This window comes from Bufo bufo, chromosome 7 (genome assembly GCF_905171765.1).
Source record: "Bufo bufo chromosome 7, aBufBuf1.1, whole genome shotgun sequence".
In the NCBI taxonomy this organism is placed as follows: Eukaryota; Metazoa; Chordata; class Amphibia; order Anura; family Bufonidae; genus Bufo; species Bufo bufo.
Window position 1 is genome coordinate 154,572,815 of NC_053395.1, and position 25,981 is coordinate 154,598,795.

At 41.3% G+C, this 25,981-nt stretch overlaps 1 protein-coding gene across 1 annotated transcript in view; it reads right to left on the bottom strand.

The window, feature by feature from the left end:
* TSPEAR (thrombospondin type laminin G domain and EAR repeats) overlaps nucleotides 1-14,626 on the bottom strand; it is a 144,944-nt gene extending 130,318 nt beyond the window's left edge. The window contains exon 1 of the mRNA XM_040440256.1: nucleotides 14,084-14,626. Within this exon, the coding sequence (XP_040296190.1) occupies nucleotides 14,084-14,177 (94 nt within the window). The 5' untranslated portion in view covers nucleotides 14,178-14,626. The remainder of the gene's footprint in view (nucleotides 1-14,083) is intronic.
* Nucleotides 14,627-25,981: the final 11,355 nt, after the last annotated feature.

The following is a 25,981-nucleotide window of genomic DNA, read 5'->3' on the forward strand; positions in this document are numbered from 1 at the left end:
CATTCCTTACCTTCTTCTGAGTACGGAGATACCAGATGTGTGACACTTTTTTGCAGCCTAGCTGGGCAAAGGGGCCCACATTCCAAAGAGCACCTTTCAGATTTCACAGGTCATTTACCTACTTACCAGACATTAGGGCCCCTGGAAAATGCCAGGGCAGTATAACTGCCCCACAAGTGACCCCATTTTGGAAAGAAGACACCCCAAGGTATTCCGTGAGGGGCATGGCAAGTTCCTAGAATTTTTTATTTTTTGTCACAAGTTAGTGGAAAATGATGATTTTTTTTTTTTTTTTTTTTTTTCATACAAAGTCTCCTATTCCACTAACTTGTGACAAAAAAAAAAAATTTCCATGAACTCACTATGCCCATCAGCGAATACCTTGGGGTCTCTTCTTTCCAAAATGGGGTCACTTGTGGGGTAGTTATACTGCCCTGGCATTCTAGGGGCCCAAATGTGTGGTAAGGAGTTTGAAATCAAATTCAGTAAAAAATGACCTGTGAAATCCAAAAGGTGCTCTTTGGAATATGGGCCCCTTTGCCCACCTAGGCTGCAAAAAAGTGTCACACATCTGGTATCTCCGTACTCAGGAGAAGGTGGGGAATGTGTTTTGGGGTGTCATTTTATATATACCCATGCTGGGTGAGAGAAATATCTTGGCAAAAGACAACTTTTCCCATTTTTTTATACAAAGTTGTCATTTGACCAAGATATTTATCTCACCCAGCATGGGTATATGTAAAAAGACACCCCAAAACACATTCCTCAACTTCTCCTGAGTACGGCAATACCACATGTGTGACACTTTTTTGCAGCCTAGGTGGGCAAAGGGGCCCATATTCCAAAGAGCACCTTTCGGATTTCACTCGTCATTTTTTACAGAATTTGATTTCAAACTCCTTACCACACATTTGGGCCCCTAGAATGCCAGGGCAGTATAACTACCCCACAAGTGACCCCATTTTGGAAAGAAGAGACCCCAAGGTATTCGCTGATGGGCATAGTGAGTTCATGGAAGTTTTTATTTTTTGTCACAAGTTAGTGGAATATGAGACTTTGTATGAAAAAAAAAAAAAAAAAAAAATCATCATTTTCCACTAACTTGTGACAAAAAATAAAAAATTCTAGGAACTCGCCATGCCCCTCACGGAATAGCTTGGGGTGTCTTCTTTCCAAAATGGGGTCACTTGTGGGGTAGTTATACTGCCCTGGCATTCTAGGGGCCCAAATGTGTGGTAAGGAGTTAGAAATCAAATTCTGTAAAAAATGATGAGTGAAATCCGAAAGGTGCTCTTTGGAATATGGGCCCCTTTGCCCACCTAGGCTGCAAAAAAGTGTCACACATCTGGTATCTCCGTACTCAGGAGAAGGTGGGGAATGTGTTTTGGGGTGTCATTTTATATATACCCATGCTGGGTGAGAGAAATATCTTGGCAAAAGACAACTTTTCCCATTTCTTTATACAAAGTTGTCATTTGACCAAGATATTTATCTCACCCAGCATGGGTATATGTAAAAAGACACCCCAAAACACATTCCTCAACTTCTCCTGAGTACGGGGATACCAGATGTGTGACACTTTTTTGCAGCCTAGGTGGGCAAAGGGGCCCATATTCCAAAGAGCACCTTTCGGATTTCACTCGTCATTTTTTACTGAATTTGATTTCAAACTCTTTACCACACATTTGGGCCCCTAGAATGCCAGGGCAGTATAACTACCCCACAAGTGACCCCATTTTGGAAAGAAGAGACCCCAAGGTATTCGCTGATGGGCATAGTGAGTTCATGGAAGTTTTTATTTTTTGTCACAAGTTAGTGGAATATGAGACTTTGTATGAAAAAAAAAAAAAAAAAAAAAATCATCATTTTCCACTAACTTGTGACAAAAAATAAAAAATTCTAGGAACTCGCCATGCCCCTCACGGAATAGCTTGGGGTGTCTTCTTTCCAAAATGGGGTCACTTGTGGGGTAGTTATACTGCCCTGGCATTCTAGGGGCCCAAATGTGTGGTAAGGAGTTAGAAATCAAATTCTGTAAAAAATGATGAGTGAAATCCGAAAGGTGCTCTTTGGAATATGGGCCCCTTTGCCCACCTAGGCTGCAAAAAAGTGTCACACATCTGGTATCTCCGTACTCAGGAGAAGGTGGGGAATGTGTTTTGGGGTGTCATTTTATATATACCCATGCTGGGTGAGAGAAATATCTTGGCAAAAGACAACTTTTCCCATTTTTTTATACAAAGTTGTCATTTGACCAAGATATTTATCTCACCCAGCATGGGTATATGTAAAAAGACACCCCAAAACACATTCCTCAACTTCTCCTGAGTACGGGGATACCAGATGTGTGACACTTTTTTGCAGCCTAGGTGGGCAAAGGGGCCCATATTCCAAAGAGCACCTTTCGGATTTCACTCGTCATTTTTTACTGAATTTGATTTCAAACTCTTTACCACACATTTGGGCCCCTAGAATGCCAGGGCAGTATAACTACCCCACAAGTGACCCCATTTTGGAAAGAAGAGACCCCAAGGTATTCGCTGATGGGCATAGTGAGTTCATAGAACTTTTTATTTTTTGTCACAAGTTAGTGGAATATGAGACTTTGTAAGAAAAAAAAAAAAAAAAATCATCATTTTCCGCTAACTTGTGACAAAAAATAAAAAGTTCTATGAACTCACTATGCCCATCAGCGAATACCTTAGGGTGTGTACTTTCAGAAATGGGGTCATTTGTGGGGTGTTTGTACTGTCTGGGCATTGTAGAACCTCAGGAAACATGACAGGTGCTCAGAAAGTCAGAGCTGCTTCAAAAAGCGGAAATTCACATTTTTGTACCATAGTTTGTAAACGCTATAACTTTTACCCAAACCATTTTTTTTTTACCCAAACATTTTTTTTTTATCAAAGACATGTAGAACTATAAATTTAGAGCAAAATTTCTATATGGATGTCGTTTTTTTTGCAAAATTTTACAACTGAAAGTGAAAAATGTCATTTTTTTGCAAAAAAATCGTTAAATTTCGATTAATAACAAAAAAAGTAAAAATGTCAGCAGCAATGAAATACCACCAACTGAAAGCTCTATTAGTGAGAAGAAAAGGAGGTAAAATTCATTTGGGTGGTAAGTTGCATGACCGAGCAATAAACGGTGAAAGTAGTGTAGGTCAGAAGTGTAAAAAGTGGCCTGGTCTTTCAGGGTGTTTAAGCACTGGGGGCTGAGGTGGTTAAAGGGGATTTTAATACTGATGACCTATCCGATCAGATGTTTCAGAGTGGCTTTGGCGCTGCAGTTACACAACTCCATTCATTGTGTAGTGAACGGAGTTGGTTACCGCAGTGTTACTCCCATTAGGCCTCGTTTGTCACACATCATTTCTGCGCTCAGGAAAAATCACAGCATGTTCTATATTCTACGTTTTTCACACAGCTCTGTGTATGGTGATTCATCGAAAATCGGATTACATCTGGATGCAATGCGTTTTTCACTGATGGTTGGTAGGAGATGAAGATTGTTATTCTTCAGTTTTGTTTTGTTTTTTGATAAAGGAGGATAGATCAAGAATTATTATCAACGACCACTTTTTTATTTCGGAGAAAATGTCCTCTAAGAAGGAAAAGACATTGAGGCCATACAGCACACAGACAAAACGAATATCAGGAGTTCCTCGTTCAGCCTCATTCCAGGGTGCTGCTTCATTTTTCCAAATTTAGTAAAGAGTGAGGATTTTTGTAATGATCACACTCTAGTAAGAACTTATCATTAGAACAATGGGGGGGGGGGGGAGTTTCCTCTCTTTATCTCTACAGGCTGTCCCCGGTGAAGTGTAGAGGGCTGCCAGCAGGTAGTATCACACCAGTAACAATACCACCCAGCACTTACAAGTATCAAGGGAGTTGCACAGGGGAATGAATATACTGTACTTCAGTTAGGAGCATGTTTGGCAAGTTGAATGTTTCCAAGCACAGTGAATCATTAATGATTAACGGCAGCGTAAAACTGACCTCTAATATACTAGGCTAAATAAGCACTAGGAAATCCAATGAGGTCGTAAAAACCATAGTCTTAAAGCAAGAGCACTGGAGATCCTACACAAATGTTTATAGGCAGGAGCGTAGTGAGGGGATTGGTAGGGGGTGCATGTGCCCCGGGCGCAGAGACTGGGGTGGGTGCACCCGTCCGGCAGCTCTTTTGCATAGTATTGCTGTCTGCTCCCTGCTTCACAGTTCCTCAGGCCACACATAATACTGCTGGCTGTGGGAGGAGCGCTGAAAGCCCAGGAATCAGGGTGGGCGCAAATCTGAATCCTTGCCCCGGGTGCAGGAAAACCTAGCTACTATTCATACTATTCATAGAAAATATTTTTTTGAATTTTTGACTATTTTGCTTTCTTTGTTTCTGCAGTACTGCCATTAAAAATTACATACAAAATACTTATCCTTCTGTAGCAGTCAACTCAATAATAAAACCTCCTCTATAGACAGGTAACCTATTGTCGGTTAACTTTTGCTGTGAGGGGAAAAGTGAGGGGAAAGATAATAGTCAGTGTTGAATTGGCATGATAGTATGGCTACATGCTATATACAGTATGTCTGTGAGTCTAGTTTAACCTATAATCTACACTAAATATACTAATACATGTGTGTAATTGCATGTGTGAAGTGTAATAATTACATACATTTTTCTTATATAAATTATAAACAAAATATACTACAGAGAAATATATGTAGTCATGACAACCGGAGTGAAAACATCCATTGCTTATATTGTCGGCTTCAACCACAGAGCTCATAGACAATAAACAATAGATCAGGGATGGCCAACCTGCGGCTCTCCAGCTGTTGCAAAACTACAGCTCCCAGCATGCAAAGACTGCCTACAACTATCAGTCTACAGCAGGGCATGGTGGGAATTGTAGTTTTACAACAGCTGGAGAGCCGCAGGTTGGCCATCCCTGCAATAGGCTATAGCCAAGGCAGAATGGACATTCTGGTAAATGAAAATGAGCAGCAGCTTCCCCCGTATTAGCCACAGCAACTTGGTCGTTCTCCTGGTATAATTGACTTAAAACCGTTTCATTATTTGCACCACTTGTCCCTCTACGTTCCCTTAATTTCACTTATAGCAAATATTTATTCAGATGGGTCTGGTGGAAGGTCTTACAACCTATCAGGAAGGACTTTAAAGGGTTTTCCCCAAGACTTTTTCCCAAGGATCATCAATATCAGATCCAATGCATTTGAATAGGAGCAGGCCTGCAGTAACCAGGCACGGCCACTACTCAGTGTATGGCGCTGTGTACTTTCAGTGTCTGGTTCCAATTCTGCAGGTCATAAAAAAAAAAAAAAAAAAAGCTGACAGGCTGGGGTGCTAGGAGTCAGACCCCCACTAATCGGATGCTTAGGATAAGTCCTCAATATTTAAGTCCTGGAAATCCACTTTAAAAAATTTAAAAGGAATGTGTCACTAGGACATTCACGGCTAAACCAGGTACAATTTAGGGCTAGTCCAGCTGAATGTAATGATACATTTCACTTAGCAATCCATTCCTTCATTCTGGAGAAAAAGTACTTTTAGTCCATATGCAAAAGAGTAGTTAAGTGCACAGAGGGCAGGCCAAAGCCCATGTGTGTGTGTACCTTTGCTCCTCCTACTTTCTATTCCAGCCCCTCCCTATCATTGATTGACAGGGTCGGGCAAGGTGATTAATGAAGTGTTTAACAGGGAAATGTTTTTATTAAAAAAAATAAACAAAAACAAGGGGCACAATCAGAAATTCGTTGGGGGGGGGGAGATCAGAAGCAATATCATAAAATATGATTTAACTTAAAAAGTAGTAAATGATTAGAACGAGCGTGAACAGTTAGGATCGTTTTACATAGGATGACAAAGTATTAAGGAAGGACAGAGGAAGTTAATTCCTGATCATTGCCGTCTAGATAGCTGCATTTATCTGCTGCAATGATCACTGCTGTATGGGGATGGATGATCTCTATTATAGTCATTCATCTTCATACTGTTTGTCAACAGTGCATCGGGCAATGTGCTGTCAACAAACAATAATTTTTGGTACCACGTCAGAGAAGCATTTTCAGTATCCCATACTTAGGGGTATCCCAATTGTTTGGATATTTTATATATGGTTATGTACTGTACACCAACATGACATGGTATGGTTGGCAGGGACAGGGTGACTACCCTGTTCCTCCCTGCTTAGTAGAAGTAGGCTGGACCTGCTTCCTGCCAGGAGTGGGAGTTCTAGCTAGGACAGTGTGAAGGAAAGAAGCACAGTTAGGGGCTCCTACTCCAGAGAGAGTGCAAGAATACCCAAGATAAGACTTGCATGAAAAGCAACAGGATTTATAGTTAGCAGAGTAACCTGCAAACCACAGCTGTACAGATCTTGCTGCAGGTGAGGGACTATGGTTCAGACACCCATCACCTCAATCACATTCAGGCCAGACCAACTCTAAACCTGCATTACACATTGGACGCCTATCTTTGCAAGTGCCAGCTTAAAGCTGTTAGCCAGAAGTTCAAAAGTGAGTCATCCTCAAGATATCACATCAAAGGTGTAATTAATTGCCACTTTTCCAGCCACCATACCTGATCATCTGGGGACAGAAATTGCACTTTGTCCAAACTACTGATGGATGTACTATAAGTTATCTTTTGCACTGAGTAAAGAGAGGCTTTTATTCTTTTACTTCTGGCCTGAGTCTTTGAATCACCTTTCCACTGCACCGATTCCCAGGGAGCACCGGACTGAGGGAATACACTGTGACACAACATCTCATCAGGGCCACTACCACTCCTATCCTCAGGGGCCCGCTGCACATTCACACAACAAACAAGCATGTATGTGTATATCAAATGATTCATGGCACCTTTACACAGGGCAATGATTGGAAATGATCGCTCGTAGGAAGTGGAACATTCATTCCTGATAATTGGCCCGATCTTCAGCTCGTGTAAATGAGCCCTAAGTGAATTTAAACATGTCTGGGATAAACGTGCATGTATTATAAGATACAAATAAAAAGGAAATAATATAAGGGCACTAGATGCCATACTGCCAGTCTTACATGTAATTCATTTTATATGTTTATAATATGAACTGCATTTGCACATGAAGGTACAAAAGAAAAGTGAAAATGACTAATTATATTCCACCTTATTTTTTATTCTTTAGAGTTCTTCTTAATTTTCTCTTCATTCTGTAAATGTGCAATGCTCTTTCAAGATATAATCATGGTAAAGCCTGTGCCTATTGGGAAGGGAGGAGCACATAAAATGTGTCCTCTGGAGCCAATTACAAATGTCATGGAAAAGGACAATACCATGGAGAAATTAACTGGTTTAATCCTGGAGTACACTGGTCATCAGCGAGTTATAAAGATCACTCGTTCCGCAGCACCTGGATCGAGCTGCATAATGAAAAAGATTTTGATGTGGGTATACATGGCATTTTTCATACTTTTTTTGTTCTATTTACAAAATACATCGAAAAATGCAGTAAAACCCATTGTGTGAATCTACCCTTGGCGTCACTCAAATTTGACTAGGAAATTAAAGTGACCCTGGAAAAAAAACCAAAAGTGGCCTCATGTTACAGGCAGGTCCAAATTGATAGAAGGTGGAGCAACACAGGTAGATAGGGCCTGCATAAGAAGGCACGAACAACAGAAGTAAGCGGGGCCAGCAATACTCTAGTGCAGCAGAAAATACCGCCCCAGTAGAATCAAATACCACAGCACAGACTACTGCCTCAGCAGATACAAATACTATAGTGAATCACAAAGTACTGTCGCCCTCACCATAGTATTCAACTGGATGATCGTCCTAAAAATGGTGAGACCTATTCAAATCATGTATCATGTAGGGTTTGTCCAGAAGGAAATAATAGACTAAATAGCACATTAAACCCCTGCTGCTCCAGCGCTCATGCTCTAGTGGTCACCAGCTGGTCTTGGTTTATGTATGCAAGTAATCTTAACATTCTGTACTTCCTGGCATCACTTCTGTAACCAGTGCTTGCAATGGTCATGTGGCCTTACCCCGCATCATTACTGTTGCCATGTAAATGAAGACCATTGTGTGACCACTGGATTATTAGTCCTGGAGCCTAAACCTCACAAAAAAATGAAAATAGAAAGTGCGGTACTTATTACTAATGGCCAACATGAAATGTAAGAATTTTCCTTTTTTCATTATCCTGCTATATGTAGGATTTTTTTTAATTTAACTTTTTCTGTTTATAAAAAGAAGAACAGCATACATACTGGCCTTTCCAATGCCTACAGTATATCGCAATTGTACTTTACTTTTATATGACAATCCATTCCATTCCAGCCCAACTTTAAAGGGGTTCTCTGGGAATTAAGAAAATTTAAAAACTTAAATATTACTTTATTACAAATATATTCCCAAACACCTTTCCTTAGATATAATAGCTCATTTTGTCTAGGTAGCAATCATTAGGAGAAATAAAATGGCTGCTATCCTATTAGTACACACAAAACCTGTCCTAATTACCTAGCAGGACAAGTTACTTCAGAGCACTGAGGAAAAGAGCTGCCGCATTCTCCTCTCTGCTCTACTTGTTAGGGATTATGATTCTAAATACAGATGATAAGATCTTTAGCTGAATCTCTGTTGCAATGGAGTTCATGAGGAGACATGAAGGACAGAGAGGAGGTAGGGATGTGACTAATGAGCAGCACTTGTTTACAGTCTCCATTACCACAGCCTTAGATTACCACAATCTGTCCTGTCTTTCCTCTCTGTACTTCATGTCTCCTCATGAACTCCATTCACACAGAGATTCAGCTGAAGATCTTATCAGCTGTATTCCAGATCATAGTCCATGACAAGTATAGCAGAGAGGAGGATGAGGCAGCTCTTTACCCCAGTGTTCTAAAGTCACTTGTCCTGTGTGATTAGGACAGGTTTTGTGTGTACTAATAGGACGGAGGGCATTTTATTTCTCCTAATGATTTCTCCCTAGACTAAGCTAGCCATTTTAACTAATGATAGGTATTTGGGAACATATTTATAATAAAGTAATATTTAAGCATTTTCAAAAATTTTATTTTCTTAATTCCCAGAGAACGCCTTTAAAGGGATTATCTCCCTTATCATATAGGCAAAATTAATACAAGGCACTTACTAATGTATTGTGATTGTCTATAGTCCCTCCTTTTCTGGCTTGATTCATTTTTCCATCACATTATACACTGCTTGTATCCAGGGGTTAAAACCACCTTGTAATCCATCAGTGTTGGCCTTGCTTGCACACTATGGGAAAAAGTATCAGCCTCTCTAGTGGCTGGGACCGCAGGAGAATGCATAGGCTGGTGCTTTTTCCTATAGTGTGCAACACGGCCACCGCTGCTGGATTGCAATACATTAGTAAGTGCCTTTGTCTACGTGATAAATGCCATTTGTTGAAGTGAGACAATCCCTTTATCCCTTTAATTGGGGAGAGAAAAGAGAGGGGGAGAAAAATATATATACCGTATATACACTGAACAAAAATAATGAAAAACTTTCGGTTTTGCTCCCATTTTGCATGAGCTGAACTCAAAGATCTGAAGCATTTTGTACATACACAAAAGACCCATTACTCTCAAATATTGTTCACAAATCTGTCTAAATCTGTGTTAGTGAGCACTTCTCCTTTGCCGAGATAATCCATCCCACCTCACAGGTGTGGCATATCAAGGTGCTGATTAGAAAGCATGAATATTGCACAGGTGTGTGCCTTAGACTGCCCACAATAAAAGACCACTCTGAAATGTGCACAGTTTTTCCTTACTGGGCAGAGTCAGAAAACCAGTCAGTATCTGGTGTGGCCACCATTTGCCTCACGCAGTGCAACATATCTCTGTCACAAAGAGTTGATCAGGTTGTTGATTGTGGCCTTTGGAATGTTAGTCCACTCCTCTTCAATAGCTGTGCCAAGTTGCAGAATATTGGCAGGAACTGGAACACGCTGTCTTATAGCCAGAGCATCCCAAACATGCTCAATGGGTGACATGTCCAGTGAGTATGCTGGCCATGCAAGAGCTGGGATGTTTTCAGCTTCCAGGAATTGTGTACAGATCCTTGCAATATGGGGCCGTGCATTATCATGCTGCAACATGAGGTGATGGTCGTGGATGAATGGCACAACAATGGGCCTCATGATCTCGTCACGGTATCTCTGTGCATTCAAAATGCCATCCAATAAAATGCACCTGTGTTCGTTGTCCATAACATACGCCTGCCCATACCATAACCCCACCGCCACCATGGGCCACTCGATCCCCAATGTTGACGTCAGCAAACTCACTCACCCACACGACGCCACACATGCTGTCTGCCATCTGCCCCGAACAGTGAAAACTGTGAATCATCCGTGAACAGAACACCCCTCCAAAGTGCCAGACGCCATAGAATGTGAGCATTTGCCCACTCAAGTCGGTTACGACGACGAACTGCAGTCAGGTCCAGACCCCGATAAGGACGACGAGCATGCAGATGAGCTTCACTGAGACGGTTTCTGACAGTTTGTGCAGAAATTCTTTGGTTATGCAAACCGATTGTTGCTGCAGCTGTCCGGGTGACTGGTCTCAGACGATCAAGGGGGTGAACATGCTGGATGTGGAGGTCCTGGGTTGGTGTGGTTACACGTGGTTGTGAGGCCGGTTGGATGTAGTGCCAAATTCTCTGAAACGCCTTTGGAGGCGGCTTATGGTAGAGGAATGAACATTCATTGCACGGGCAACAGCTCTGGTAGACATTCCTGCAGTCAGCATGCCAATTGCACGCTTCCTCAAACGTTGCAACATCTGTGGCATTGTGCTGTGTGATCAAACTGCACATTTCAGAGTGGTCTTTTATTGTGGGCACTCTAAGGCACACCTGTGCAATATTCATGCTGTCTAATCAGCACATTCATATGCCACACCTGTGAGGTGGGATGGATTATCTCGGCAAAGAAGAAGTGCTCACTAACACAGATTTAGACAGATTTGTGAACAATATTTGAGAGTAATGGGTCTTTTGTGTATGTAGAAAATGTTTCAGATCTTTGAGTTCAGCTCATGCAAAATGGGAGCCAGACCGAAAGTGTCACATTTATATTTTTGTTCAGTGTATATATATTTATATATGCAGTCAGGTCCATAAATAAAGGGACATCGACACAATTCTAAGGGTTTTGGAAGAATAAGGGAATGAGGGAATAACACACACCTGGCCATAGAACAGCTGAGAAGCCAATTGTCCCATTACTTTTGGTCCCTTAACAAGTGGGAGGCACATATGCAAACTGTTGTAATTCCTACACTGTTCACCTGATTTGGATGTAAATACCCTCAAATTAAAGCTGACAGTCTGCAGGTAAAGCACATCTTGTTCGTTTCATTTCAAATCCATTTTGGTCGTGTATAGAGCCAAAAATGTTAGAATTGTGTCAATGTCGCAATATTTATGGACCTGGCTGTATATATATTTTTTCCATTATACAAGTAACTTTGTATTATTTCACAAATGCATCGAATCTGCAGCACAAACAATACTCCAGCCATTGCTTAGTAAGTAGTACAGTTTTACATACAGTTCTGCAGATCCACTATTTAAAACTGGTGTAGCAGACTTTCATGGAATACTATCACATCTCACCCCAAAACAGTAATCCTTGTCTTCTGCCAGCAATTTTGTGATACCATTTATCACCAATATAATAATCAGTTTTTTGGGGGGCAACAGGTATATCACACCAGTTTCAATTAGTTATTCGAAAAGCGTTTGTCCCTCTATATAGCTGCGGTATCTCAGCAGAACCGCACACAACAGCTGCACAATACAAATGCACTATAATATACTTTCTATGTTAGAAGGTATATTATAGGTATATCACACTCCTCAATCAGATTTTTTGGGGGGGGGCAACAAGTATATCACACCAATTGCAATTACTTATTCCAATAGCTATCTAGCTGCCGTATCTCAGCAGCACCGCACACAACTGCTGCACAATACAAATGCACTATAATATACTTTCTGTTAGAAGGTATATTATAGGTATATCACACCCCTCAATCAGATTTTTTTTTGGGGGGCAAACAGATATATAACACCAGTTGCAAATAGTTATTCCAATAGCGTTTGTCCCTCTATCTAGCTGCGGTATCGCAGCAGAACCGCACACAACTGCTGCACAATACAAATGCACTATAATATACTTTCTATGTTAGAAGATATATTATAGGTATATCACACCCCTCAATCAGTTTTTTTGGGTGGGGCAACAGGTATATCACACCAGTTGCAATTAGTTATTCCAATAGCGTTTGTCCCTCTATCTAGCTGCGGTATCACAGCAGAACCGCACACAACTGCTGCACAATACAAATGCACTATAATATACTTTCTATGTTAGAAAGTATATTATAAGTATATCACACCCCTCTGTATGTCACACCTATCGATAGTACACCTATACTAGTCCTTAAAAGAACTTTTGTGGCCCTATTAGCTACCGTTTGGTGTCACTAACAGTCTGTCCCTGCTCCACACAGAAACCTCTTCCTACACTGGCAAAAAACAGAATGTAAAATGGCTGCCAGATCGGGTTCATTTATAGGGTGGGGGTGTGTCCATGTGCTGAAACATCTCAATTGGCTGTCTTGTCCCACCTGATGGATGTGTCATGGGTCAAAGTTCGGCGCTATGCAAAAAAATATGTCGCGTGCGAATATCGCCATATGTTTTCATGTTCGGCGAATCGCGAACGAGCAAAGTTTGAAGCGAAACTACCGTCGGGCGAACCGCAAGGCCATCTCTACCTGTTATAGCTCACTGCTGCGCTGTTAGGACAGGGCAGAGGACTAAAGCCTTCCCTTCACCTCTGTGTCCTAAATTTACAGTCACTGGGAGCAGTAAACTATTCATCAATGTCTCTTACAAAGCGAGAGTGTTTAGATTATTACCGATATACATTTATTGCACAACTCCTTTAAGGAAATCCTCACTATACGACATGATAGGGCTATCTGAGGACTTGAGCTGACAAGCATGGTTCTAGGCTAAACTACAACTGTAATTTCTTTGTATTTTAATTGCTGCAAATTATAAAGTATAGCAAATTGAAATTCTCTTCTAAAACCGCAAGGCGACAGGTTTAGAAAATCAACATCTAAGATAAGGATAGGAGACAGTTCATCCGCTTCCACGACAGCACTTCATCTCCTTATGTCTTTACTTGATGTAAAATGCTAAACTTTCAACGATCCTTTTGCCAGCCCTCATAATTATCATATATTGTATTTCCCAGGCGAGTCGCCGGATTCGCAGGTGTGAACACTATCATTATTCTTTAGGGAGAAAGTATCAAGTGCCTCACATTTTGTTCACTCTGTGAAATGAATGGTAATTCTCGGACAAGTTTGACTTTTCTGCTGAATTCCACGTCTTCTACTGATTGGCGGATACCTGACTACCTATAATAAAGTGATGAAAAGTAGCTGTCTAAGTACTGACGGTCCATCACGTAAGCCAGTCTCCTGAAGTTATCAAATAATCACATCTATGGATAAGCAAGGGTGTACTAAATGTATCTAATGACTGTTACCTAGCGAAGCATAAAGGTAGACCTTCCCGGGGGGCTGCTTATGGTGGCCCACCTCTACAGTACAATACAGTACAATTTACAAGGTAAGGTTTTGTCGCATTTGTTCAGTATACTTCTATATGATCCTCAACTAGTCTGCAGAAAACAAACTACAGGATAAAATACAAATCTAACATGTCCCTATGGAAATATGTTATTATAAGTCTTAGCAATTACTTCCTTCATCTTTTTCCACAGTGTGGCTAGCCGCTTAGCTTAAAACTCGGCACATTGTCCATTTCATGCAACATTTTAAACTTTTAATTTATATGATGTTGTTTTTGGCAACCTCGTTGTAAGCAACGTGCAATTGTCAAAATCTGACAGTAAAAAGTTCCTCTGAAACGGACAGCGAATCCCAATGTTTAAAGGTAAAATAAATAGCAATGCAGCTAAGATATCAATAAATTAGTATGATGTTCTTACCTGTGCATGGTGTCCATGATTTCAGACCGATGTTTAGGCTTATCTGAGTCCCACCAAAGATAACCCAAAGACAGACCAGCAGCAAGGCAGACATCAGTAGAGTTTCTCAATCTTGGGGGTCCATGTACAATTTGCACAAATATCCGGGACCACACTCTAATTAGGAGCTAGCACCCAAGTCTTCATGGCCCATCAAAGTTGGCACGTTTCTTGGTTAAATGAAGCTCATCATGATTTGGCGCTACCACTGCTCTGGCACAATTTCAAAAAATCTTATCATTCTGCTCAAGTATAAAGAAGTAGGACTATGCCTTGAAATAGAGTATCATCTCTGGGTTCACCTCCGTTGGCTGCTAAGAAAGTCTTTGAATGGCTTAGGGCTGACAAACTAATGCAAAGTGTAGGTGTTGTAGAGACAGCTGTTTGATCCAGATACAACAGGTGAGCCTCTCTGCGTCTGAGGGATGAGCAGGTGAGTTTCCAGGCACAAACCAAATATCCAGACATTTAAATGAGTTCCCAGTCATTTTCTCCTCTGTAGGATCTTTTCATCTTTTGCCCAGCCCTCCCCAGGTGAAGGAATTTCCCACTGTAAATGACTCTGCCCTTCCAAAGAATATATTACTAACAAAGGTGGAGTAAAGAAGGAGCAGTGCACCTAAGTGAGTGCTTACTGCAAGTGCTTCAGGTACATGAATGGAATGTACACAAGAGCACAGGATTACACAGTGATGCAGTGCTAAGGCTATCCCATAGGAGAGGAATACAATGAAAGTTTTCTTTTCCGTGATGATAAAGTTCTTTTCTATTAAATGTGTAGTAATAATAATAATTATTTTATTATTATTATATAATATTTACAGATAAATTCTATTTTAAAATAAACATCTGTTGATTTCCAGTATGACGGCTTCTTTGGGATTTTAATGAGGATAGGTCATAAATATCAGATCGGAAGGTGTCCGACTCCCGGTCAGCTGTATGAAGTGGCTGCGACGCACCTTGAGCGCTTAAGCCTCTTCCTATACCATGTGACATCACATTCATCGGTCATATGGCCTTTCTGCAGCTCATTCCTATTCAAGTGAATGGGGCTGAGCTGCAATACCAAGCACAGCCACTATTCAATTGACGGCACTCTGCTTGGTATGTTGTAAGGAGGCCACAGTGCTCACTGGAGCCCCGGCGATGAAGATAGCCCATGAATATGAAAACCCCTTCTAAATCTGAAGCCTAAACTATTCTGATTCTAGTTTTAGATTTACTTACCTGTGAATTTTATATAATATACATAGTACACCTGCAATCTGTTCAAAAAGTGGTGCAATTTTGGTGCAGCTAGGGTTTCTACACTTTTTCTCACTTACCTGAAAGGAGTCAAGCTTAGCGGAGGGGAGAACGTCATTGAAAAGAGGCATGACCTAAGATGCATCCTTTTGCACCAAAAATGCTCCCCAATTCTGGCTTAAAATTCTGTCTCAAAGTAAGCCATACATTAGAGCTAGACAAAAGCCTCTACCCCTGAGTCCCTGTGATAAATCTGATGCCGATCTAGACAGCCTAAGTGTACACCATTTACAGGCTTAGTAAATCTGTGCCACCATATTTTATTTCTAGATGGCGTAATAACCCTTGGGTCACCAGGCTGCCTAGAGATACCCATATTAAAATCTGTAGTGACTTCACTATAACCTATGTATCTTGTCTAATAAATCTTCGTCCATTGGTTTAACATCATTTATTTTTCTCATAACGAATAGGAGACTAATTTGAAGTCGCTTCATTGATATTCATCTGTCTCAAACTAAATTGCTCCTATAAATATCAATTTAAAATGATTATGTAGAATGCAAATATAAACTATATTATACATTCATCTATTTGTGACCATGGAAATGGATTTGCATGCTGGTGAGCATTGTGGAAATCACCCTCCTGATTCTATATATTAAGTCCACTGTATACTCTTGCACATTGAGCATTTCAATCAACTACAATGTATGATAGATAGATAGATAGATAGATAGATAGATAGATAGATAGATAGATAGATAGATAGATAGATAGATAGATAGATAGATAATAAATAGATAGATAGATAAATAGATATTAGATAGATAATAAATAGATATTAGATAGATAATAAATAGATATTAGATAGATAGATAGATAGATAGATAGATAGATAGATAGATAGATAGATAGATAGATAGATAGATAGCCTCCAGCCATGCAGAATACTTCATGCTACTCACAGCAGATGGACGTGTTGAAGCATTCAAGTTCATTGTGTATTTTAGTGGTTAAGATAGCAACCCAGGTCAATGAAAGAGTTAATGTCATATCAAAGAGAGCAGGTTATATACTGCTGCAGGGGAGATTGAAAGCTTGGATATGTTTGTTGACCCACTGAGCCCATGAAGTCCTACTATAGTAACTTAAGAAATGCCAACATTTCCATTGCTCTCCGTCCACGCACTTCTCAAGTCAAACATTAACAGCTTATGAGATTTAGATTTACCCATAGATGTATGAGATGTTTTTCAGGTCAGCATGGTCAGCTAAAGGAAACGGGTCACATACAATTTTATACTGATTCATACTATGGCGGTAATAAGAGTAATCACAGAAAACAAGCACTTAGGAAGATGTGTAATTGTTCATGTACACGAACGTTGGCTGATTTGCAGTCCACAAATTGCAGATCCGCAAAAAACAGAACGACCGACCCATAATAGAACTGTCCTATCCTCATCTGTAATGCGGACAAGAATAGGACATGTTCTATATTTTTGTAGGGCCATGGGATAGACAAAAGGATGTGGACAGCTCACAGTGTGCTCTCTGCATCTTTTGCAGCCCCATTGAAGCGAATGGGTCCGCATCCGACCCGCAAAAAGTATGTTTGTGTGCATGAGCCCTAATCCTAAAACATCCACTGAAAAGTGAAAGGTTAACTATCTAGTGATGACAATGAATCTCTTCCAATTTAGCATTTCTCGATTACACAAGGTTTGGTTAAAAGGAGTTATACAAGATTAAAAGACATTCCTGATTTCTTCCAAGAAGAGTGCCACCCTTGGCCATAGGTTGCGTGTGGTATGACAACTTGGTCCCATTCACTTCCATGGAGCTGAGCTGTAATACTGGACTCAAACTAGGGGGAGCATGGCAGTATTTCTAACAGATAAAATCCAAAGGTGAAGCTACAGTGCAGGCATTTGGTGAGGAACTGTATGAATGAAGATTCCTATTTAAACTTCAGAATTCCCTTTGTGAGCAGGAATAATACCCTAGTAGTAGACATAGGTCCTCTGAAGAAGATTGTCTCCACTTCTCCTGCTCTTAAAGGGAATGTGGCAACAGAAAATGACCTATGGTTTGTATGTTAAACATATTTTTCTAGAATTGTTGATTTTTGCTTTCGTTTTCCATCTAATTTTTTTTTAAAGGTGCCTAAAATCATGCAGTTTTCTCAATGGGCACTAGGTCTAACAATATGTTGAGACTTCCGGGTTTCCGGATACCTTTTCAATAGCCATTGCGTTTTCATCACTGGCAGAATTGCAATGATAGATACTGTATCACCTACATATAGATAACACCACACTAGGTGATACCACAGCTTTATCAGCTCCTCCTGACCTCTGCACAGGTCACAGACCATGCCTACAAGACTCTCCTGTATAAGTCAATGCCCATTGTGTGTATGACCCATGTGGCTGTTCTTAAAGAACAGGAAGCTTTGACATCCTTTAGGCCTAGTGGCCAGTGCGAAAACTGCAGGATTTTAGAATTATTTTTTTTTAAATAGAGTAACATGGAAAAAAATCACCAACAATTAAATTTTTTTTTAACAAAAAACGATTGAACAATAGGTAATTTTCTGATGACACATTCCTTTAAAGTGACTGCCTCACTAAGTAGGAATATGTCAGGAAATTGCTGGGCTTAGTTTCCTAAAACAAAAGCTCAGGCTAACCTCTGGCTTTGTATTTTTGTCTTGAGAGTTTCACGTCTATGTTACAAGTCATGTCTATATTTGAAAAGGTACCTAGGTCCTCTTCAGGTATCTATGTATGTTATAGTACGCATACACGTACTTAAAGTAATTCTGACAGCAGTGCTGTGCTGCATTAAAGGGGTTGTGCAGTGCTACAATATTGATGACCTATCCTCAGGATTAAGTCTGTAATATCAGATTAGAGGGAGTTTGACCCCCGGACCCCACCAATCAGCTGCTCATGTGAGCGCTGCTTCCTCTTCACTGTTTAACCACATGCCCTCTAGATCGTCGCAGCGGTGCAGTGTAATTACAACTGCTTGTCCCCTTAACTTGAATAGGACGAGCAGCTGTAATTAACCTGCACTGCTGCTACAATCTAGATAATGTTTTGCCAAGGGGATCTGTCACTATTTTATGCTGCTCTGGTGACAGATTCCCTTTAAAGGGGTTATTCCATTACTAACATAAAAAATGAAAATCAGACATCATGTAGGACAAGACAATCTCTTTCCAACAAAGCCAGAACCAGCCCTGCACCGCACACGGATCCAGAGATCTCCCCATTCATTGCTCTGCTAGATTTATAGCAAGCTGACAGCTCAAGGGGAGTGTCCTTTCTGTTGCAGTTAAGGGTGTTTGTCTCAGCTCTCCCTATCACACCTCAGGAGGCGTGTCTCAGCTCTCCCTATCACACCTCAGGAGGCGTGTCTCAGCTCTCCCTATCACCACTCAGGAGGCGTGTCTCAGCTCTCCCTATTACACTCAAGGAGACAGTTGAAGGATGAAACTGAGCATGTGCGGACATCTCAGTGAGAGGACAAAGAAATAGAAAATAACAAGCAGCAGGGTGGCGCTATACAGATGCATTTTATTAAATAACTCAGTGGCTATACTACATTTTTAATTACAAGCAATTACAAAGTATTTAGATGCAGGTGCTGGTTTGAAAATTGTAGAATATTTTTCATGGGACAACCCCTTTAAGGGCTTAAAGCATCTCTGTCATGTCCGAGGACAGCATAGCACAGAGGGAGAGATGCTGTTCTTATTCAGCTTTGTATAAGTCGATTCAATATTTCCATATAAAAAGCTCTGTAAATGCTGCAATACTCAGAGATTTAAAAAGCTTTTTACATGAAAATACAGAATGTAAAGATAGATAAACTATATTTCCCTGAGCTCAACATCTGCCACTCTCTTATGTCCTGTACTAGATTGCGTGATATAGGGGATATGACACAGACTGTAAAATATATAACTTACAGCCACCATAGAAGTGATCATTAGATGAAATCTAATTTGTTGTTATGAGGAGGTCAGTAGAATCATGGTGAGAGGGTTGGCTATGAATGGTGAGTTTGTGAACTTACAGTAGCATTTGGCATTGTCCTCATTGATTTAGAAAGTATAGTTTGTAATTGCATTGAAAACTTCCTAAAGAACCACATCAAGGATCATCAATGATCTGTTCTGGGACCCACATTGTTCAATGAATTTAATAAATGATACAGAGCACAGGATTAAGAGTGTTTTTTTTGCAGATGACACTAAGCTACTGTATATAACGTAATTTAGTTAATGGTAGATTGTATTCATAAATTGGAAGCTGACGGAGACACACGAAGTGCATGACCACCTATCTGAATAAAAAGATTGGTTGTGGATAAATGTAAAGTCCAGGTCTTCATGCAACATTTGTTCCAAGGGGGAGTAAATCTGGGAGAGTCACTTGTAGAGAAAGATTTGGGTGTACTGCTGTAGACCACAGAGTAGATAACAGCATGCAATGCCAATCTGCTGCTTCTACAGCTAGTAACATAGAAACATAGAAACATAGAATGTGTCGGCAGATAAGAACCATTTGGCCCATCTAGTCTGCCCAATATACTGAATACTATGGATAGCCCCCGGCCCTATCTTATATGAAGGATGGCCTTATGCCTATCCCATGCATGCTTAAACCCCTTCACTGTATTTGCAGCTACCACTTCTGCAGGAAGGCTATTCCATGCATCCACTACTCTCTCAGTAAAGTAATACTTCCTGATATTACTTTTAAACCTTTGCCCCTATAATTTAAAACTGTGTCCTCTTGTGGTAGTTTTTCTTCTTTTAAATATGCTCTCTTCCTTTACCGAGTTGATTCCCTTTATGTATTTAAAAGTTTCTATCATATCCCCTCTGTCTCTTCTTTCTTCCAAGCTATACATGTTAAGGTCCTTTAACCTTTCCTGGTAAGTTTTATCCTGCAATCCATGTACTAGTTTAGTAGCTCTTCTCTGAACTCTCTCTAGAGCATGGGTGTCAAACATGCGGCCCGCGGGCCGCATGCGGCCCGCAATGAATATCTTTGCGGCCCGGCAGTCTAGTATCTCTGAACATGAGCGCTGCTATCGGCGCGCTCATGTTCTCTCAGCAGCACGGGGAGAACGAAGCTGTCCTCCCTCCCCCTGTGCTGCTGCCGCTGCCGCTGCCACCAATGAGAAGAGAGGGGGGGAGGAGGGGCGGGCGCACTGCGCCACCAATGAGGAGAGAGGGGCGGAGGAGGGGCGGGCGCACTGAGCCACCAATGATAGGACTATTCCCATTTCCCACACAGAGCGGCGCCCAGCGATGTCTCAGCACTCACCATTAGTCCTGGGCGCCGCTCCGTTTGCCCCCAGTGCCCCATTACTGTCTCCTCTCCTGCTCCACATGCTGCTGATTACTATCGGAGCGATGGGAGGAGACATCAGCTTCACTAGTGGGCGTTCCTTCTCCCTGCGCTGCGATTGGACAGCGCTACAGCCAGGAAGAAGGAACGCCCACTAGTGAAGCTGATGTCTCCTCCCATCGCTCCGATAGTAATCAGCAGCATGTGGAGCAGGAGAGGAGACAGTAATGGAGCACTGCAGGCGAACGGAGCGGCGAACAGAACTAATGGTGAGTGCTGAGACATCGCTGGGCGCCGCTCTGTGTGGCCTGATAGTAAGAGTCAGTCTTTAACACAATACAGGAGGCGGGTGCCGGCAGCAGAATCGCATTGCCGGCACCCTGCCGCTGACAGGGAGCTGCGATCAGAGGCAGTTAACCCCTTAGGTGCCGCACCTGAGGGGTTTAACTGCTGATCTGCCAGTACCAGCCTCCTGTATAAAGGGGAAATTTATCATTGGTGGTGCAGTGTGCCCCCCCTCAACCCCCCATCCCATTAAAATCATTGGTGGCACAGTGCGCCAGCCCCTCTCAACCCCCCCAGTATTAAAATCATTGGTGGCAGTGGCACCCCCTCATTGGTGGTGCAGTGGCAGCTTCTGATCGGAGCCCCAGCTGTGTAAACCTGGGGCTCCGATCAGTTACCATGGCAGCCAGGACGCTACAGAAGCCCTGGTTGCCATGGTAACATCCCTGATGCTGTGTGCACAAGGCACAGAGCAGCAGGGACAGTGTGAAGTCCTATTCACCCTAATAGAGCTGAATAGGACAAGGGATGAAAGATCCCAGGTTCTCGCCCCTAAGGCTACTTTCACACTTGCGTTCAGAGCGGATCCGTCTCAGACGGATCTGCTCATATAATGCAGACGGTGGATCCGTTCAGAACGGATCCGTCTGCATTATATTGTAAAAAAATTTTTTTTTTTTTTGATGCGGCCCACATAAACTTTAATTATTTTTTTTTTGGCCCATGTTAGCCTTTGAGTTTGACATGCTTGCTCTAGAGTATCTATATCCTTCTGGAGATATGGCCTCCAGTACTGCGCACAATACTCCAAGTGAGGTCTCACCAGTGTTCTGTACAGCGGCATAAGCACTTCACTCTTTCTACTGCTTATACCTCTCCCTATACATCCAAGCATTCTGCTGGCATTTCGTGCTGCTCTATTACATTGTCTTCCCACCTTTAAGTCTTCTGAAATAATTACTCCTAAATCCCTTTCCTCAGATACTGAGGTCAGGACTGTGTCAAATATTCTATATTCTGCCCTTGGGTTTTTTACCGCCCCAGGTGCATTATCTTGCACTTATCCACATTAAATTTCAGTTTCCAGAGTTCTGACCATTCTTCTAGTTTTCCTAAATCCTTTTCCATTTGGCGTTTCCCTCCAGGAACATCAACCCTGTTACATATCTTTGTGTCATCAGCAAAAAGACAAACCTTACCAGCGAGGCCTTTTGCAATATCACTTATGAAGATATTAAACAAAATCGGTCCCAGTACAGATCCCTGTGGAACCCCACTGGTAACATGACCTTGTTTTGAATGTTCTCCATTGACTACAACCCTCTGTTGTCTGTCACTCAGCCACTGCCTAATCCACTCAACAATATGGGAGTCCATGCTCAATGACTGCAGTTTATTGATAAGTCTTCTATGTGGGACAGTGTCAAAAGCCTTACTAAAATCTAGATATGCGATGTCTACTGCACCTCCACCGTCTATTATTTTATTCACCCAGTCAAAAAAATCTATAAGATTTGTTTGACATGATCTCCCTGAAGTAAACCCATGTTGTTTTTCATCTTGCAATCCATGGGATTTTAGATGTTCCACAATCCTATCCTTTAATAGGGTTTCCATTAATTTGCCTACTATTGATGTCAGACTCACTGGTCTATAGTTGCTCGATTCCTCCCTACTACCTTTCTTGTGAATGGGCACGACATTTGCCAATTTCCAATCTTCCGGGACGACTCCTGTTACTAATGATTGGTTAAATAAATCTGTTAACGGTTTTGCCAGCTCACCACTAAGCTCTTTAATAATTTTGGGTGTATCTCATCAGGCCCCTGTCATGTAGTTAATGAGGCATGGGCTCAGTAGATAAAGACATAATCTCACTGCTTTTACAAGCTTTGCTGTAGCCTTCTCTAGAATATGTGCTTTAGTTCTAGGCAAAAGTTTGTAAAAACAATGCCCACTGCTGCAATGGGAAATTACCAGTTACATCTAATTAGTCTTGACATGAGGCGTTTAAGGGTGTTGACCACTTTACACCAATATACAGCATTAATGGATTATACAAAAATACTGCAAACAGCCCTTCATTGTAAGGCCACCTTAAAACACAACAGTGCGCCCTCTACCGACCCCAGGAACTGGGTTAAGAAGAAATAGATGGTCACCTGAAAAAAAAAATAAGCTTATATGCTGAAGGATAAACGTAGAGTGAATATTGATCCAATCTCCTCTTTGTCTGTCCATGTGCTAGAAAATCCAATCTACGGTGTCGATTTGTGCTATAATTTATGCCAGTTTACAACATAAATTATAGCAAATTTGTCAGGCCACATGAGGCCATGCCTCTCCCAATTAGCCCCCCACCACAGGATAAAAGGGAGATAGTCGTAAGCAGACGTGCAATCTCCACCAAAGAAGGGACATTTATCAAGACTGGCGTACACATACACCAGCCTTGATCTCCCTGCGCTGATGAGAGATTTGCTTAATTTATTAAGAGGCAACTGCAAATAAATCAGGGGCATCTCCTAAACTGAAGTCTACGCCAGCTACAGGCTGGCCTATACTTTAGCTACAACTTCTGCTAATTTCTGGCAAAAGTTATAATAAATCCAGCCGGAACGTGCACAGTCCAAGCCCTCCCCTTTTTCATGGACACTTTAAAAAAAGTGCCAAGAAGCTTAAAGTCGCAAGTTATGGTGCACAAATGGCATGCCACATAATTAGCAACTTTTTATATCACTATCAGGGGAGTATTGGCCATAGACCCTACAGAGAAATTTCCTGGTGGGCCGATGCCTAGCACTCCTGATGGTCGCAGGCCAGGTACATAATGTTGCCTTCCCGAACTGAACTGTATTACCATCCCTCCGGTGATACAGTTGAATACTGTGGAGAGTATTTTGTGCGGCACTGTGGTATTTGATATTCTGCTGGGGCAGTACTTTGTGAGGCACTATGGTATCACAGGTCCGGTCTACTTCTGTTGTCCCTGCCTACTTGTGTTGGCCCTACCTATTTATGTTTACCCGTCTTCTATCAATTTAGTCTCGCCTACAACACAGGACCACTTTTAGTTTTTTTTCCAGGGCCACTTCAAGTTTCCAATCCACCCCTGATCACTACTGTGGCATAAACAAATTGATAAACGTCCCATTGTGTCTAAAATAGGACCAAATTCCCTAATTAACAGAACAGCCATTACAAGCTGATCTTGGAATGTTTAGTGTCTAAGAAAGTAAATAGGATCAAGGGAAGGAAAGAACAAATAAAAGCGTCTCGGGGAGAGGAGGATTGCTTCCAATGAGTGGATGTTTTTGTGGCTAATGCACACAGCTCTTGAGAACTTAGAGAAACTATATCGAACGGTAAGAGCTTGGGATCTGAAAAATCTCTGCAATTCCCACAGAACATGTCATTTTTAGCGGTAAGGGTGATTCTTGTATTGCAAGATATGTTACAAGGAGCTTTTAGTAGCTGATCCAGTGCTGCTTGCTTCGGTGCTGCTACTGTTTGAGGAATTCTGGTCAAAGATGGAAATGTTTCTGCTAAATCTTATTTTTGGATACAGCTCAATTATAGTTTTTTTTGCATTGAATTCTGCTCTGAGCACTTTGTAAGTAAGAGAAGAAACTAAATAGAGTTGTAGTATCTGCTTTGGAAATGTAACTCACTGCCTAGCTTGTATAATAACAGATTTGTCCTATTTTCTGCTGGTTTGATTAACAAGTGAGTGTACAGTATATACTGTCATTTATAGTCCACTTAGCAATCACAGATTTCACAACTCCTTATAATGTTTATATTGTTGCCAATACTGATAGTGATCCATAAGGAAAATCCTGAGAAATCCTCTGTAACTTTTTTAGTGATTGGGTCATCCACGTGACTTTTATGTTTTCTTTACAGGTAGGACAATATTACCTTATCCTTTCTATTGGTCTTTCCTCTTTTAGAGCTGCTTTAGTAAAAAAAGAGATTAAAAAAATAATACACGTAGCTTATTTGCATTCAAAGGGGCTATGCCACCATTAAATGCTATTTTAACATAATTTAGCATGAAAATCTAGTTGCTTTGTAATTTTAGTAACATAAGGGGTCTTAAAGGGGTTGTCCCACTTATTGTACAGTTTTCAAACCAGCACCTGCATCCGAATGCTTTTGTAATTGCATGTTATTAAAAATTTAGTATAGCCACTGAGTTATTCAATAAAATGTATCTGCATAGCGCCACCTGCTGTTTTTTTTTTTATTTTCTTATTTCTTTGTCCTGCTTACTGAGATGGCCGCACATGCTCAGTTTCATCCTTCAACTGCCTCCTGGGCTGTGATAGGGAGAGAGCTGAAACACGCCACCTGATCAACAGCAGAAAAGACACTCCCCTTGAGCTGTCAGCTTGATATAAATCTAGCAGAGCAATGAATGAGAAGATCCATGTGAGAAACAGGGCTGGTTCTAGCTTTGTTAGAAAGAGGTTGCCATGTACTACATGATTCCTGATTTTCATTTTTTACATTAGTCATGAGATAAACCCTTTAATAACCCCTGCTCTGGCGGTGGATCTGCTGAAGTTATGTAGAGGTACCTCCAATCTAAATCTACACCAGATTCCGCAAACAATCAGCAGATTGTCATCCTGTGTAAAGTGACCATAAGGGACAACTCTGTGAATGTTGCTGAAGAACCCAGCCAGAGCCTTGACTTTAACCCAATTAAACATCTCTGGAGAGACCTGGAAAATTGCTGTCCACCAACAGTCCCCCATCCAACCTGACAGAGCGTGAGAGGATCTGCAGAGAAGGATGGCAGGAAAATCCCAAATCCAATCCAAGTAACCTTGTGGTATCATAGCGAAGAAGACCTGGAGGCTGTAACCTCTGAGTCCTGAGTAAAGGGTCTGAATACTTATGTCAGTGCAAGATTTTAGTCTTTCCTTTTTCATTTTCAATAAATTAA